The sequence below is a fragment of the Pleuronectes platessa genome, chromosome 1 (genome assembly GCF_947347685.1).
Source record: "Pleuronectes platessa chromosome 1, fPlePla1.1, whole genome shotgun sequence".
NCBI classification, from domain to species: domain Eukaryota; kingdom Metazoa; phylum Chordata; class Actinopteri; order Pleuronectiformes; family Pleuronectidae; genus Pleuronectes; species Pleuronectes platessa.
In genome coordinates this window covers 23,064,492-23,079,391 of record NC_070626.1, presented here as the reverse complement: position 1 = coordinate 23,079,391, position 14,900 = coordinate 23,064,492, and the positions used below count along the sequence as shown (strand labels likewise).

General features: G+C 39.5%; 1 protein-coding gene across 1 annotated transcript in view; it reads left to right on the top strand.

The window, feature by feature from the left end:
* Positions 1-14,900, top strand: part of gpc5a (glypican 5a) — a 121,525-nt gene that overhangs the window by 49,945 nt on the left and 56,680 nt on the right. Inside the window, exon 7 of the mRNA XM_053413307.1 lies at positions 7,224-7,344. Within this exon, the coding sequence (XP_053269282.1) occupies positions 7,224-7,344 (121 nt within the window). The remainder of the gene's footprint in view (positions 1-7,223; positions 7,345-14,900) is intronic.

The following is a 14,900-nucleotide window of genomic DNA, read 5'->3' as shown; positions in this document are numbered from 1 at the left end:
GAGAAAGTTTTCTATCAGTGAGTTGGTTTTTTTGTGTTCATATTGAACCACATTCCTCCCAGTAAGCAGATTCTGGGCCTCTAAAGCCTCCTGCTATGCTTTGTAGGGGTTCACACATTTGCTCGTATTCTGGCAATTTATGGAGACTTGAGTCGGGTACCAGGATCAAACCAAGAGCAAAAGCCTTATATCAACATAAACACAAGTAAATTAAATTAAAACTTTTAATAAAAAAAAGGTAGTTATTAACCATCAGAGTTAACTTTCGCAGTCCTGCTGAACTTAGTTAATGAATCTGCAGCGACTGTGTCTCTTCATAACAGCAAACCCACAACATCTCAGTTTAACAGTTCACACTCCTGACACAAAAGGCCCATTACCCGCCGACCGACCGCCACACCATATTAATTACCGCGGCCACCTTGTCCAAACAGCTCTGTTTGGCTAATTCCACCGTCTCTCACTGACACAAGTCAATACAACTTCAAGGATCAGGGCTTCCTGGTAATTGGAACAAACATGGCAGTAGTGATGTTTGGACCTAAATCTTTGCCAGAGGCAACGTTGAGTGCTGTTGTATTATCCTCTTTGTCACAGCTCCCGGTGAAGGTCCACAGCTCTAGATACACATACCGGCAAACATTGTAATCCTGATTATCATAATCCTTTATGAAAATACCTTATTACAACCTGTCTGCGAAAGTTTTGTTAATCAATTTATCTGATTTTTAATTTGTGCATAAAGATAAATGCGACATCCCTATTGATATATCAGAAAGGTCTGGCCTTACAGTACGTACTGTGGAGATTACACACACACTCATTCCCTGCAGGAGGTGTGGAGATCTTGATGCATTATTAGATTACGGTGATGTGTCACCTTGTATCGTTTTCTTTATTGCCATATTAACTCCGGGTTATTGCACCAAGCAGATGTTAGTTTGAAGCATGGCCCTCTTGTTGATTTTACACAATAAACTGCATATGTTCTTTTGTCTTGCCTCAAGTATTTTCTGTCCCTTTGAGTTTAAGTGAACAGGCTGCTTTGAAGTGGCACACTCTCCCAGATCCTCTCAGCGCCCAGCGATGAGCCAGAAGGTGCGTTTCCTCTGTGACAACCAGGTATCACCTTCTAGCCCACGAGCCTGAGGCCCGCTCTGTTTCTAACCCAGCCAGCCATGCACACACATGTGCACGGTCAACCTGGCTTATCTCACGAGCCACTGAACTCCCCCTTCCATAACATTTTGATGAAGGTGCTCTCGGGGGGAAAAAAATACATTTCTGCATTTACACAACCAATTTTCATTTTCACGGATCGTTGTGGAACGAATGTATAGGAAAATAACACGTTTCAATTTCTGTTCAAAATCGTATTTGTCACCCCCAGTAATTATTTATGTGAAGTCGTAATTGAAATACAATGGGTTTAACTACCAGTAATTAACAGGCATTCTCAGTCGCGGCTCATTATTGATACAGCAAAGGCAGCAGAAGCAAAGTTATGGATCTGAAACATGAGCTGCCCGTGAATTATGACTTCCTTCAGTTAACTGCTTAATTGATTAAATCCAAGCAGCTTTAAACACTGCATCTTAGTTTGTGTTATAGACAACAGTCTGTAGACTTACAAGCAAATTTAGAAAAACGTAAATGTTGAATAATGCAAACAAAACTTCTACTTTAAATTCTGCCAGGTAGTGAATTTGACTTAATTTGAGTAATGCAGATGAAAATAAGAAATAAAACAACACCACCAATGTGTCAACTCATACCGCATATACAAAATACAGCAAAAATATGAATCACATACAAAGAAAGGCGTTTAAGATGTTATACAAGTAATCTCTATTAACTTCTAATTATGAATACATATAAAATCCAAATGTAATGACAATATGACAGTGATAAAAGGGTCACCTGAAGAACACGGCTCCCTCTGCAGCTCCCCTCAGCTTTACGCGTCTTTATTTCAGCTCCTGTACGTAACTTTTTGACACCCCCCTTCGGTTTCAACCACAGCTGAGCAGATATTATACTTCTGTATAATATCTGCTCAGCCCTGAATCGCTGCCAAAGATATGCAGATATTTCCCTGAGGAGTTTGCGGCAAGCGGAAACGGAGCTAAAAGGAGAGTGGGTACTGAACATGGCTCCAAATGACTATATGTTATTGCAGAGTTTATTTTGGTTTCAACTTTGTGATATTATTGCAGGTATCTGCTTTACAGCGAGTGCACCAGTGTACATGTATACAGCATATTCTTTATTAGACGAGATAAAAGTACTCAGCCACAACTATCGCAGCAACGTTGTTGTCTTAATAGATCTTTTTTTGCTGTCACCTGGAAACTTGATTTAGTGTTTTCTGTGCAGCTCACAGTGTTTCTATATTTAGTTGAACTTGCACTGCGTTTTTTTGTCCTGAACCTTGTTTTGTCAGGTTGTTAAGAAAATTCTTCTGTAGACTTCTCTTCATTTGATTTGCCTGCGTTGTGTTACAGTCAAATTCGTGCCCGACTCTCCAACTTTGCCTGTCCTCAGCATCAGAAGTACACAGATACGATAATGTACCTGAGACAAAAATATCACAAACAGAAAACCTTCCGATTCTGCACGGTAGCTTGCATCTGTGTTTTTTTTCACACAACCACAGACTGAACAGAGCCGGGCTCCTGCTCCTCCTGTTCTCTGATCAGCACGAATTCCCTTACGCACCAATCCTACTCTGTCCTGAAGTCAAGGAATGAGGCAAGGCCAGCCTCTTGATTTCTTTGTTCTAGATGTGAGGGTTTTGCACTTACAGATAAACATGGCTGAAGGAGACGGGGATGAGAGCCAAGAATAAAATGAAATTTTTAATCTAAGGGCTGAAACAGCAGTGTGAGCAGAGATGAGATGCAAACCAAGCGTCCCTTTGGGGAGAAGGTTATGGATTATAGGATCCGGCTGCTGGTCCACAGAGACACGAGCAATCACTCTGCTGTTTGATATCCTCTTGTAGGCTTGATGCTACTGTGCTTTTTGCTCATCTGAAGAATATGTGATGACTGTGATCAATGTTTTTTATCTCTGGAACCTTTTAAACCGCAGACCCTCATTTTCTGGTGTCGAACCCCCGGAGAGTTTTTCTGTTGCATTGCCAGCCCTGCACCAGATTGTATATGTTGCAGGTTATGGATCCCAGTAGTATAATGAAATGCATTCTTTACTGGATGCAAGAGGAGCTGCCTGTGTGTGTGTGTACGTGTGTGCGCGTGTGTGTACGTGTGTGTGTGTGTACCAATGTTAATGTTTTATACATGCTTCACATTTAACTACATCTTAATTCATGCAGCGGTTCTCACATTATAAACACTTTTAGGTAATAACTTTTTTACAGTTGTGGGGCCGTGCACAGTTTCATTGTGTGTAACTGTGCACAGATGGCTCTGATGTAATTTCCTCAATCTGCTTTTAACCACAGGGTACAAAGAGGAGGAAAAGGACTGCAGCAAAGGTCATGAAGAGGTGCTCTATTTGTCACATAGAACGGCATCTCTTGATAACTCTGAGCAACATATGAGATTATCGTGGGGCTACAAGTGCAGCACTTGAGCCATGGAAACTTCCTTTGCTACTGATTGTTTTTCTGCTTTTTTAAAACTGGTTGAACCCTTAACAATTTATAGAAGTGCGAGACTCAACGAGGACCATGGTGTTTCCGGTTGTTACACGTACAATCTCAATCTCAGCAGGTGTGTCCGGGGATTAAACAGAGCTGGAGGCAGCTGAATCATGGCTGCATTATACATGGATCAGGTGCAGCTTAGTCCCGACACGTCAGCATCCAGCCACAGGCGCCTGCTGCACCGAGCTAACATGGGCCTTCACTTTCACTCTCACATTCTGATCGATCAATAGGTTTAGCTTGCGCTGGAGAAGCCCAGTTATTCAAAGGGATCGTGTCATGGCAGAAAATCTGAGAACTTTCTGTCGACAGGCAACGCAACAGGCCGGTTACTCCGAACTGCAGCTGGTGATCATGTTTCCATCCTCTTGCATCTAAAATCTCTTCAATGTAAGCAAACTTCTCGCCTCTTTACTCAGCTTTGGGTGAAGAAAGGTCCACGCACCAACATCTTTTTGATCAAATTAATTATTATGATCTTTAAATACATTTTAAAGGAAATTAAATGACACATAGCACACTCAGTGGAGCAAGTCCGATCCCAATGGTAAATCATTCTCTTTGTATAGCTTGTGTTCAGATTGTTTAGATAGCGATCACCTGAAGCGCTTTACAGGAAAAGTAGCATCCATCCATTCACACACACATTTATACACCTCTATATAAACTGTGCTTTTTTGCCCTATCGGACACCATTCATACGCTTTCAGCGCAGCCATCAGGGGTAATTTGGGGTCCAGTATCTTGCATCAGGACAATTTCCACAACAGACTAGAGGATGGGATCAAACCCCCGTCTTTTTGGTTTGTGGGCGACCCGCTACCACCTGGGCCCACACTCCCAACAGTAAACCTCAGTAATACATATCTTTGATTCAATAAGCTATTTCTTTTTTTCAATCTACCAAACAAACTCCTTTTTATAAATGTTATCTTTGGTGATTTAAAGACCAGATGCTCAAAGCGCCGCCACTGCAGACACATTCTAAATGTTCCTGTTAATATTTGATTTGACGGCAGCCACAGCAGAGCTGACGAGGACAGAGGCCACAGAAAGACGAGAGGGAAATAATTAGGAAAAAAAAATGAATATCAGACTATCCTCTGAGAACAAGTTAAAGGGACTTGGGATGTATTTTCTCCCAAACTAATCCCACTCAGATTTGCAGCAAATTAACATCAACATTACATCTCAAGGACCCGGACAAACTGAGTGAGTTGTGTTCTGCCACCCACCTTTTCTTTTAAATAAATTAGACACACAAGCTTCCTGAACGTTATTTATTCATACTTTTTCTTCTCCTCTGACCTTATATTGCTTGAGAACATCCAATTTGTGTTAGCTGCTGCGAATTCACCCACCAGTCATTTAAGGCACTGATTGATTTTTTTTTAATGTTTTATTTCTAAATCTCCGATCCGGATATAGCAAACACACACACACACACTCAGCTGAACTTTCCGCCACGTGCGACTCTACCTTGATCCGGTAGTTTGATGAAATGATGTGGTGGAGATGGAGATGTGAGCTGTGTTCACTCATCGGCTGCTGTGGTCGGCGATTAAAGCTGAACGTCACTGAAACTACATAATGAGGAGTCCTTGAGATGAACTGAAGCCTTTTACCAAGCTATAAAAACAACACTGTGCTTTAAAGCCAGGATTAATGCTGCATATTGAAACGTCAGGGCACAAATCATAGATGTTTTTTTATCAAAGGTATAGTGGACTCGCACTGTGGATTAATAGTTGTATATGGGGTTTGATGTATAGTTTTGATAAACCATTGAAATAATATACAGCCTCAGCGCTGAAGCAGAGACACACATTCATGTGCGGGTGAATCATGTTTCCTCCAACAACAACAACAACAACAACAACAGTCCCTCTTTAACCTCAGCAGATGACTTCAAATGAATCACACCATCACTTTTCTAAGAGTTCACTTTATTGATCATATTTTACTGCTGCTGCTGCTGCTGCTGGAGAGAAGGAGAGATAACAGGTTTGATTCGGTTCACAGGGACAGGGGTGAGTTTGCTTTTCTGACACATCACGGGTGAATTCCTCTGTAATGGAAGAAGTACTCCACTTCAGTAAAATACTATTACTGTACTACAATGTAGAGTCCTACTGATAGATCGGTTGGCCTAAGTTATCCACAGATATTACCCTTAATAGACATATCGGTGAATCTCTGTATATGAACATTTGGCACTGGAAAATTAGCATTTATGTTTATGTCCAATCAAATGTTTAAAGTTCTCTCTATTTAGTTGTATCTGTGTTTTCTTTCATTTTTTCTTGCTTATATCTAATAAATATGATATGAAATATGAAGCCTCAAATAAATGTTTTGTCATTCAGGTTTAATAACAACATTTTAGGAATCAATGCCAATTTTTTTTTTTTGGGGGGGGGGGGGGGGGGTGGTATGTTGCTTTTAACATGTGGTTTTATTTTCCATAATTAATTTATGCTGTTGATTCCATGTATGTTTCTGAATCTGTTCTGTGCTTAATTCTGTTTGCTGTGTTTAAGTATATTTTTTTTGTGTTATCCATCGCTGCTTTTTTTTTTATTTAAATCACTGCCCATCTTGATCCAGACTCGCTGGAAGAAGAGATAAAGTATATGAATGGGACTTTTCCTCGGTTAGATAAAGAATAGAGGATATTATCTATGATATTATGATATTGTGCGCACTGACTCAATTATGTGTAAGCAGCATTTTATTGCGGCTCCAGGTGGAGTTAGTTTTAACTACATTATGTATAGTTGCTCTCTAAAGGCTCTTAAGATAAATCTGAGCTCTTGTGAGATGATTCATGGAGCAAGAACTAAGGAAAAGCCAATTCAAGTCGGTCTTCATTTCTTCTACTTTTATGTAATTGTGTATTTATGTGTGAAATATTGCAGAGTTTTACCTTCGTGGGCCTCATGCATTTAAATAAAGCATGTTTGGTGGGGAAATGTCTCTCTTAGGTAGAACTGCTAACAACTAAGATACAAATAAAGCATGGCCAGGAGCTCATACTAGAGTCTGCCACTGTGTTATATGCATTTAAAAGCTTATGATGTTTTATGTGTGATATATACATGTTTGGTTTGGTTCTTTCTGTGTGGAGTTTGCGTGTTCTTCTTAAGACTTTAAATTGACATTAGGTGTGATGCAAGTGTGAATGGTTGTTTGTCTGTGTTTGTTGACCCTGTGATACACTGGTGACCCCTCCCCCAATTTCAGATAGACCATATCTTGGAGAATATAGATAATGTGGTATAAACAATGTATGGATGGATAAAATCTTAACGTGAAAATGAACTAGTATCTACACCTCTTAAATAAATATAGTTGAGTACAAAGTACAGTACTGACCACAGGTAAGGCGATAAAGCAGTAAATGATGGACAAGAATTTGTGCTTAGGTGCAGTACTTGAGTATAGGTACTGAGTTACCTTGGACCACTTGTATTTCTCTTGTTTTTCTGTGGTGTTTCTGATGACAGGTGTATTAAGATGCTCACAAACTCTGTCTCCTCTGCTTTGTTCACAGCTACACCCTCCGTGTGGTCGGCAATGGGATAAAAGCTCAGAGTGGAAACCCAGAGGTCAAGGTGAAGGACGCCGACCCTGTGATAAATCAAATCATCGACAAACTCAAACACATCAATCAGGTGAGTCACGTCTTCTCTGTACATATTTACTGTGTGTTTATTATATTTCCTCTTTTCCTTCACTTTTATATTTCCATCCCTCAGAGTAAATATCTCCTTCTGCTAATCTGCTAATTCTCTTTTCTTCTGTTTGTTTGTGGGACATGAAGCCCCCTGTCAGCTCTTTGGCTCATTCCGTTAAATACACAGAACCTGGTATCTTGTGAAGAGATTAAAGGTTTCACGAAAACCTGAAGCCCTTTACACTTTTGCACAAAAGAAAAAAATCCTTGATGAAATAATTCTTCGATATCAACTTTCATATCTCCGGCAAATTCCAGCTAATAGAAAACTACTCTCAAATGCAAAATCCTATCCAGGCATTGAAAAAATAAATCAATCACGACGCATTTAGAAAACCATTTGGTCTCGATTGTGCGTCTTCGTATTTACAAAATTCCTCCTCTGCTCTTTGTCAAAATCAATGTAGCTTTTTTATCACTCAGTCCATTTTGATGCACATTTGTGCGACTGTGGCTCCTCTCAGTGCTGTTTATCTTTCAAGGATGATGAGATTAGGGCAGTTTACGGGAGCACTTTCTCCTCTGTAGTTTCAGTAACAGCTGCTGGAGCCGTCTCTGGCTTGTTTCACTGCAGCAGCAGCAGCAGATTTGCGAATCTGTTGCTTTGGTTTCCCGAGTGGCGGACCGAAGGCCAGGTCATCTCTCTTGAACTCGTGCTGGCACCCCCCCCCCTGACTAACTCACACCATCTGTGGGGTGTCAGAACACATCAATCTGTATCATAACCATTCGAGAGCTCCTGATTTGCCTGGTTGACGTGCACTGGGTACATGTGTCTCTTTGTGTTATATGTTGCATCTTGAATTTGTTTCTTTGGACGCCCTTGTGGTTTTAATAAATGTTGGGCGATATTTTCCAAAAAAAACTCCCATCATCCTTCTCTTTTTACGTACAGTTACCTCTGACAAGGAGCTTATGTTTTTGTCTCTGTTTGTTTGTTTTGTTAGCAGGATTAATGCAAAATCGACTCAACTGATTTCCCTTAAATTTTGTGGAGGGCTGGGACATGACCCCATGACTGTGGATTTCTAGAATAGAATAATTAATGGTAACACAGTCAGACACTGTTGGGATAGAAGCTTAGTAAGTCATCAACTATAGATAAAACACTTGGGGCAACTTTCAAGGTAAAATTATAAGTTTAAATATCTTAACCCAGCTAAAGAAGATTTTCAGTTTTTCATGTCATAACCTTTTTACCTAAGGTAGTTTACAGCTTAGCTCTGTGCCCTTTAAATTTATTCACTGGACTTGAACTGCTTTAATTATAGTAAAAATTGAAAGAAGTAGTGGGTGTTCTGCAGCTTTTGTTCTGAAGTGTAGTTTATTGAAATATGAACACAAACCCCTGTTTTTGTATGAATGAAATAAAAAAACCCAAATTCCAACATTGACTTCCTGGCTGTCAATTTTCCATAAAAATCAGCCATCTGTGAATTCACTGTAAAGTAAATGCAATTTACTCGGTGAAGGCAGCATGAAATGAAGGACACAGTTTCAACTACACATGTTCCTTTTCATCCTATTAAATTGGAATTTTTTTTCTCCTATGATCACACCTTTTAAATAAAGGCTATTTTTATATTATAGATATTGTCAGTTTGTTCTGTGTTAAGATATATAGCTCTTTGGCTCAGTCAAAGTGGCTTTTAAAATAAATTTAAAAAAAAGTACAATAAGAACACAACCATCATAAATTGTCAAAGTATCTGTATAAAATAATAGAAATTATCCAACCTGTATGCTGTTTGTCTGAGGTTCCACCCACGTTTGACACTCGTCAAAAGTATATTAACCAAAGTTAGAAATACATTCATTCCCACCAAAATTACACCAAACAAAAGATGGTGCCAATTAGTCCTGCACAAAATATTCTATTGAGGGTAACCAGATAAAATCCCTGTGCATATATGTAAATTAAACCGAAGTAAAATCCAATGCATTTAATTGAGTTCAAGTGTATGTAAATGATAACTGCAGTTTTGTCCCTCAAAAACAAATCATCTTATGAAACTGCACATGTTAGTTTGAAAATATGAGTAAATATCATGACCAACATATTCTAAAAGACAATACTTTCATTTAATAAAATCTAAATGATGACTTATGTGAATGCAACATAAACTAAAGTCACATGTGACATTGTGAATGGGTAAAGCACAAATAAGGAGACTAAACAAACAAAAAAACACGTCGAATATCGATCTCATATTGTGAAAGCAGAATGTTTTACATCTCTTGGTCGAGGAAGCTCTTTGTGAAAAATCCTTCAGCAAGACATTCTCACATTCAGGTAAACAAATTGCATTTGCAGTCCAGAATTCAAGGCTTCGCTGCCTCTCTTTTCCCTTGACTTCGCTTGCTGAGTCTGAATGCAGCCAATTTAAAGTCTCGTCCTGAAGTGATTGGTTGAAGTGTGATCGTTCCCTTCACTCGAGTCCAAAAAGCTGTTTCTTAACAGGAACCCTGATAAAGGAGCCAGTCGTATAAACACAAGTGTCTCTGCTGCCTGATGGATTGATTGATGAAGTCACAACATTTGTCAGCAGGCAGCAGTTCTTTAGTGATGAACTATCACAGTTTGGCTGGCCGACTGGTGGAGTGTCATCATTTGGCGCTTTCAAAACAAATTCGCTCTAACATTTTGAATAGACTATATTTACACGGCGGCCATTGTCCTCTGTCATGCTGCTCAGGGTGGGAAGCTTGAATACGGTTGTGAAGAGATGATTGTTACTGCTGTGATCCAGGTTTATATAAACACTGAGAATCTGACAAACTGTTTTCATTTCACTGCTTCTTAATGGATCAGAAACCGAAAGAAAGTTAAAATGTGGAGGTTATTGAAGATAAACAAACCTATTTGATAGCTCATAAGCTACAGTGCCACTAGACAACATCTAATGTTCGCTTTCAACCGCTTCCTTTCCCCCAGATGTGCATTTATATAAAATAAAAGTCCTTGTGGCTAGAAAAGTGGCTGAATGCTAACATAAGCTGTTATCTAATGTTGTTTAACCTTGAAAGCAACTTAGAATCTTTGTTTCCGACCTTTAGCGACCTTATTTTAGAAAACGCCTGAAAATCCTTTCCATCGGAGAGAGTGCTAGACACCTCTCTATGGACACATTGATCTTACGTCTATATACTTGGTCGTGACCTAGTCTTGCTGTGAAAAAGAAAGTTTGGTTTTGTAGTTAAAGTTTACTTCTGCTGAAAGTCAACATTTGCCCTTCTGAACAAGTTTTGTTTGCCAAATCCTCCTGTTGTGTGCCAGCGCTGCCTCCGGGCGGAATAAAAATAAAGAGGCTGTGCCTGCGCAGTGGAGTAAATGGTGCAACTTGTCTGTTTTGTTTATAGTCATGATGGTAACCGTCCAGATCTCTCGTTCGGTAAGCTGTTCCTTGGTCTGAGCTATTTCAGGACTTTGTTTGGGTATTTTGGGAATTCAAGATGCAAAAAAACAGAAATGAATGTTCATCTCAAGTACCCTTAAGAAGTGTTTTGTTTCGTAGCACACCGATTTACAAAATCATTTAGATTACATTCAGGGTCTGTTTTATCGGAGTCACTGCAGTGAATTGGACACAAAAATTATTTGAAAGTATTATCAAATTTGGCTTAATAAAGTTCGACCTGCCAGGTGGCTGATACGGAGGGAGCTGGGAGTAGAGCTGCTGCTCCCTCACGTCGAGTGGGGCCAGTTGAGTTGGTTCAGATGCCTCCTGAGGGCGCCTCCCATTGGGGTTTTACTGGGCAAGCCCAGCTGTGAGGAGACCCAGAGGTAGACCCAGATTTTGCTAGAGGGACTACATATCCCATCTGGCTTGGGAACGCCCTCAGGAGGAGCTGGAAAGCGTGGCTGGGGAAATCACGCTGCTTAGGTGGCGGCCTCCGCGATTCAGACCTGCATGGATAAATGGAAGAAAATGGATTGGTGTCATTTTGATTGGTGGATGTGGAGATTACTCGATTATTCAAGTAGACTACGGCCAAGTTCAGACCAAATGGAGCTATTGCAACATGCGAGCACACATTACTGATGGAGCTTTGTCACAGGAATGATGTATTTCTGTTGTTCCATGGTTCTAGTGAAAAATAAAATTGCGTTAACTTTCCAGCAGTGTCAAATCCTGTCTCTGAGAATCCTAACTGCTGTGTTGAGGCATCTGATAACCCTTTAATTATTAATCTGTTACTCAAGCTGGGACCTCCTGGATCATATTTCATTCCCTCACTGGTAATTTAACCAACACATCCCCACCAACACTAACCGTCACTGTTTATATTCAGAGCTCAAAGGGGTTGTGTATCTTGGTGGTTGTGTGGATTGATACATGATCAGATAGAGCTGGTAACTGTTCATAAGACAGATGAAGACGGATTGAAAAAGACATGAACGCGCACTGTGGAAGGTCCCATTTCTCCGAGTTGTGAAGTCATTGTTCCGACTTTGGTGTGTTCAGGTGCTTTGAAGTCAGAATGTGGAAAAAACATAGATGCTGTAAACAAAATGTTGTATTTATGTGTTTGGACGCGTTTAAACAACACCATGACACCTCTTTCCAGTATTTGCATAATATCAAAGAGCAAAGGAAAAGGCTGAGCTGCGACAGGCATATAAATAATTCAAAATGTGCATGTTAATCATAAAAATAAAAAGTCTGGTGCTGGCTGCATGTGAGATGGACATCCAGTTCACCTGATAAGCTAATATTTAAAGTTGCTTGTAAAATTGTGTTTATTTGTTGATAAGTTATAATGTCAGCAACTTGTATCCAAACATTTTCACAAAAAAATGTTTCAAAATGTTGTACAGGTACATTTTTCCAGTCAGGTATACATTTATTAGTTGCTCTGATGCCACATGATTTGATTTGATTTCTCACTGTTGAATCCAGACTTTCTGAAGCAGAAAATGTTTAAGAAAGCTAATTAATCAGCATGGTATCTAAAATGTAAAAAATGTATCTAAAGTCTTATGTAAATAATATTATACATCAGAGGAATGGCTTTTCACACGAGAAGTCATCATTGAGGAAGGTGAAATCTTACCAGGGCCTTTCTGTGTTATACTTCTGGTGAGTTTCATTTAACACCTTGTGTGCTCACAGTCCATGAGTCTAGTTCTGATTAGCAACCAGATGGGACCTGATTCACAAATGGTTCTGTTTGGCATCTCATTAGCTGCTGAAGTTATTATTTGACCTGAATTGGGTTATTATCGTACATTTTATCCATTTGCAGGTTTTAAGGTGTTGAAAACACATGTTATGAGGAACAGCATGTTTTGAAGTCTTTTATTGTGCAGAGAACAACAGGAAGTCCCATGTAATTCACTGATACTGTGACTTTCTGTAGATGTAAACAGGGGCTTGAAGTGGAAATGTGGGTCAAGTTGAGTACACTGTGATTTAATATGTAGGCATTGTTAAGTGGCGGGTCTTAGAAATTTAAATATATTTATTTATGTTTGATGAATGAAGTGGATTCAAGTGTGTGTGAGTGTGTGTTTGTGCGTGTGCGTGTGTGTTAGTGTAGGTGTCGGTGTGGGGGGTTAATGGCAGCTCGGTTTACAACCAGCAAAAACATCAATTACATATACGAGTGCACATACTGACTATTGTACACATGAGTGACTGTGTGCACATCTGGGTGTCCCCTATGCAGTATATTACGTCCATAAATCACCATAGTATTGGAGCACCTTATTAATATGATGGAGCTTACCGTAAAGCACATGTGCGCCTGTGCATGAATGGCAGGTTCCCTGTTTGAACGGCTGTGCACTGCAATATGGCTGAAAGTGAAACGCTACCACCTTTAAAGTCGAAGATAAGAAAAATGTGTCAATGCGAAAGTTGATTTCCATGTTTTTCATCTACATATCAGAAACGTTCTCTGCCATTTCCATTTATTTGACCTTGACTTACTGTAGTGGGGGGGAAAATACTCCAAATGTAAATGTATCATTACTATTCAACAGCAGAGACTGCAGGAAAACAAAACAGCAATGCAGCTATTGACAAATTCATCATGCGATCTGAGAGTACAAACCCTAGATTTCATCATCTTGCTCATCAGCGGCCCTTCCTATGAATTATTTGTTGGCTCCCTTCCTCCTTGCCTGTCCTCTCCTCTTGATGTGGTGAAACCCATCAAGAATCTATAAGTAGGTCCTGTCCCTGTGTCTCTCAATCAAAATCAGGGGCAAGCAGCTCCTCATCCAGTCCGCGGCCTGAATTATTTACCAGTCATTGATGTGCTGGTTGACCAGCAGTTTTGCTTGTGAATTATTCATGCACTCGCTCCTCTTAGACCAAAGGATTAACACTGGTAATGTATTCACATTTTGTTGTGCTCCTAAGTGTGCATAGCACATCATAACATTTGACTGTAATAGAAATCCAGTTCATGAGCATTGGCAACCCTGGTTATAACCATCATCCTGATTTCTCAAGTTATTTCACTCACCACAGCTTCTTATAAATTGAGTTTATTCGTCTTGGCATCGGATGAGGAATCTGTGAAGACAGATCCATCAGGACTGTGCAAGTAAGTCTTAACATCAAAACCTACGATGTAATAATCAATTTTGTCATCTTTATACCCATGGATTAGGTGCATTAAATTACATATTTCCACCTACTGCTATTCTGGAGTTAACAACCTTGTCTTAAATGATTTCATGTGCATATCCATGAATAAAATCCACTTTAAGCACCAGCAGGATAATCCTGTTTGTGTCATTGGTCATAAATTGCTACATTCAAGCGTCACCGTATTAAATAATGTGAGAAAACCACATTTAAATATATATCTACTTTTAAAATTCAAACAACCTTTACATATAACATTGAGATGTTGTTATTTTGTGACCAAGGAAAATTGTTTCAGGGGAAATGTAATGCCAATACAATTTATATAAAAACAAGAAAGGCACTTGGAGAGGACATAAACCTTTTCCAAGGTTGATGTACACAGACGTTATTCAGCAAACTGCTTCACATTAAACACAGGCATCTGGTCGGGATCTACACCAAAATGTAATCCCTTTCCTCCCGGACGAGTGGGGATCCATCCAGTAGTCTTTGCATAATCCTGCAAACAGACAAACAAACAATAGATGGAGACGTCACCTTCTTGGCAGAGAAAAATATGAGAAAATTACATCAGAATAATATCTACTTTTAAAAATCAACAACAATTAACATACACCATCATTATTTGTTGCCAAAACAACAGTTTCAGGATCAACATGTTCACATTGGCGTCAAATTGACAACCACTATTTTTTTGTTAATGTCACCAAGTTACGTTTGTTAAGTAACAATACTGATAGCTCTTTTGTGTATTTAAATCTTCACTGTTGTTTTTCTTTATTCCCACCACAGCCATTCGTAAAACCAACAGCATGACAAAGATATGTTTGATTGTCGCTCAATGACACATTTATATAGTTTTGGAAAACCAAGCAGGTCTGTTGCGTAGACA